The 3,153-nt window shown below is 48.0% G+C and overlaps 1 protein-coding gene across 1 annotated transcript; it reads left to right on the top strand.

Annotated features, from left to right (window-relative positions):
- Window positions 1-1,116: 1,116 nt before the first annotated feature.
- On the top strand, window positions 1,117-2,809 carry LOC133092186 (stomatin-like protein 2, mitochondrial). The gene is made up of 2 exons (XM_061191419.1): window positions 1,117-1,329; window positions 1,799-2,809. Exons 1-2 carry the CDS (start codon window positions 1,147-1,149, stop codon window positions 2,684-2,686), a joined length of 1,071 nt encoding a protein of 356 aa, XP_061047402.1. The 5' UTR covers window positions 1,117-1,146; the 3' UTR covers window positions 2,687-2,809.
- The last annotated feature ends 344 nt before the right edge of the window (window positions 2,810-3,153 follow it).

Genomic DNA, 3,153 nt, shown 5'->3' with positions numbered 1-3,153 from the left:
CCTGGTGCCATTGCCTGATATGCCTGTTTGATTTGTTTTAATCATACTTTGGTCACGTTTTTCTCATGTATTTCAAACTGTAGATTTCTTGAATTTAGTGCCTCTGGTCTATTAAGTCCTGGTGATGGTCAAGCTGGCTGTTTGGAACCGGGGTAAGATGTTATTTTTTTTCTTCTTGCACATGCCCTTCCCACAGTAATTATCTCCTTAATGGTACTTCACAGGAGGCAGCAGCTTCGTGTTTCAGTCTTTCTCTCTGACATCCAAACCCCAAACCTCAGGGAGAGCTTTATATATCTCTGCCCTTTACTTGTTGAATCTATTGCCAAATCTTGCTGCTTCACTTTATATTTGCAGCTTTTTTTGTCTCCCTCCACTGCTGCTCTTGCCTTTACCTGAATGATTCTCGTCATTGAAACACTTTGCCCATAAGCAGTCCACCTGTTCCATTTCTGCCTACTGCCTCCGTTCAAATTGATGCTTTTTGCAGTTCTGGCATTTCCATTCTTACTCTTAAATCTTACATGGGCTTCCCATCCCCACAAGAGTCAAGTTCACAATCCTTGCCCACGTCAGGTGGTCAAGCTCTGAGTGAGTTTGTTTTTCTCATCCCATCCAACATGTCTGGCTTCTTTCACTTTTTCTAGGCTTTCAGAATTCTCTTCTTCATAATTGTTTCAAATTCTTCTTTAAGCAGACCCAGTTTTTTTAAGGGCCATTCAAAAAACAAGAAAAACAAGACTATTTTTTTGTCATTTCTTGCTGAAGTATATTTCAATTACTCATGATACAAGTTCAGCATATTAAATGTTTATCTAATAAAGTTAATATGCAACACACATAGAGTTATTTTACCTCGTAGTTCCTCTAAAATGTACCTATTCCAAGCAAAAAAGGCACTGACAGAAAATGATCTAATTATGCCCTTCAGGCAGGTATAAGGAAAACCTTGCAAAAGTGTAGCGCTCTGGAACGAACCAATAAGGTGAATGAAAAAATGTTATTGATTACAAAGTGCCTGTTTTTACTCTGATCTTTGGTTTTGTTAGACATATTATTATATGTATTAATATATAGGCGTCAGGATGCTCAAAGTAAAAAGGGGAATTGAGTCGTTGGTTCCGGAGGCCGCTGTGGCAGTGGGAAATGCTGGCGTGCGCGGTGCGGGGGTCTGGGGCCTTTTTGCTGAGGGGCTCCGTGCAGGCTTCTGGCCGCACTGAGCGCCGAGCCTCCTCTGGATTGCCCCGAAACACCATGGTGCTGCTTGTGCCGCAGCAGGAGGCTTGGGTGGTGGAGCGAATGGGCCGATTCCACCGCATCCTGGAGCCTGTGAGAACCTCTTTTGCCCACCCCTGGCCAGCCTGAATCCCAATTCCCTCACGACATGGGGGAATGGGGTGAGACCTCGTTGGGGCCTGCCTTCACCTTTGGCTTCTGACACCCCAGGCCAGACCTGGCAGGGCCCAGACTGCTGACGGTCATACCCATCTTACCACCTTTTCCCATTGCGCTAGCATCCCACAGGCCCTACGTTAGGAATCTCTTCTATTAATCCTCTCAGCTCCACCTGTCTGCATGGAAAAGGCTACTCTGCTGGCTCCTATCTCCTTGACTGTCCCTTCCATTCAGAGAGCCAACCTTACATTCCTATCCTTACATTCTTATGTACCAGTGACACCCCAAGCCTTCTGTTTTTCTGGGCAGAATCTATGTTGATTCCCTACCTACTCCAGGCCAAGCTTCGATCTCAACCCTACAGCCCCTCATCCTTCTGAAGACCTGTGACTCCTCTTCCCAGGGCTTGAATATCCTCATCCCTGTGTTAGACCAGATCCGATATGTGCAGAGTCTCAAGGAAATTGTCACCAACGTGCCTGAGCAGTCTGCCGTGACTCTTGACAATGTAACTCTGCAAATCGATGGAGTCCTTTACCTGTGCATCATGGACCCTTACAAGGCAAGCTATGGTGTGGAGGACCCTGAGTATGCTGTCACCCAGCTAGCTCAGACAACCATGAGATCAGAGCTCGGCAAACTCTCTCTGGACAAAGTCTTCCAGGAGCGGGAGTCCCTGAATGCTAACATCGTGGATGCTATCAACCAGGCTGCCGACTGCTGGGGCATCCGCTGCCTCCGTTATGAGATCAAGGATATCCATGTGCCACCCCGGGTGAAAGAGTCCATGCAGATGCAGGTGGAGGCAGAGCGGCGGAAACAGGCCACAGTTCTAGAGTCTGAGGGGACCCGAGAGTCGGCCATCAATGTGGCAGAGGGGAAGAAGCAGGCACAGATCCTGGCCTCTGAGGCAGAAAAGGCTGAACAAATAAATCAGGCAGCAGGAGAGGCCAGTGCAGTTCTGGCCAACGCCAAGGCTAAAGCTGAAGCTATTCACGTCCTGGCTGCAGCTCTGACACAACATAATGGAGATGCAGCAGCCTCACTGACTGTGGCTGAGCAGTATGTCAGCGCATTCTCTAAACTGGCCAAGGACTCCAACACTATCCTGCTGCCCTCCAACCCTGGCGACGTCACCAGTATGGTGGCTCAGGCCATGGGTGTGTATGGGGCCCTCACCAAAGCCCTGGTGCCAGGAGCCCAGGACTCAGTCTCCAGCAGGAGCAGCAGAGATGTCCAGAGCACAGATGCAAGTCTTGATGAGGAACTTGATCCAGTCAAGCTGAGTTAATGGAGCTGGGCTTGGTCAGGGAGGCTGGGGACAGGGAAGCAGCACTCCCAGATTCTGGCTCGAGCCTCCCTGCAAAGATTTTGGTTATTATTTTTTTATTTGAACTTTAATCATGTAATAAACTCACCAATGGCAAACCAAAACTGTCCTCTTTGATTGGGGAATGAAGTTGGGAGAGTCACCAGTGTTCTCCTTGGATGACCACTGCCACCTCCAGTCCTGTCAGGTCTTGGGAACTGATTCCTCCATGAGCAAGATTAAATGTCATGTAAAGTGAAATCATCCTGCCTGTCTTCAGGAGAAGCTGTGGGATACAGTGGAAGGATTAAACCATATGTCTACTGAACTGCCAGCTGGGGAGTGTAGTCCCCTCTCTTGCTAAGTGTAGGGCTGTGAATTTGAGCAGGTGTTGGGGTTTTTCTTAATGGGAAAGAGGACACTTTTTTAATGGTAGAGTAGTGCTCAAA

Source organism: Eubalaena glacialis, chromosome 5, assembly GCF_028564815.1.
Source record: "Eubalaena glacialis isolate mEubGla1 chromosome 5, mEubGla1.1.hap2.+ XY, whole genome shotgun sequence".
Taxonomy (NCBI): Eukaryota; Metazoa; Chordata; class Mammalia; order Artiodactyla; family Balaenidae; genus Eubalaena; species Eubalaena glacialis.
Note: the sequence above shows the minus strand (reverse complement) of the source record. Positions and strands in the feature narration are given on the sequence as shown.

Coding starts and splice junctions, on each gene's coding strand:
- LOC133092186 (XM_061191419.1), top strand. CDS start 1,147: ATGCTGGCGTGCGCGGTGCGGGGGTCTGGGGCCTTTTTGCTGAGGGGC. Junction 1,330..1,798: donor TCCACCGCATCCTGGAGCCT/GTGAGAACCTCT, acceptor TCCTCTTCCCAG/GGCTTGAATATCCTCATCCC.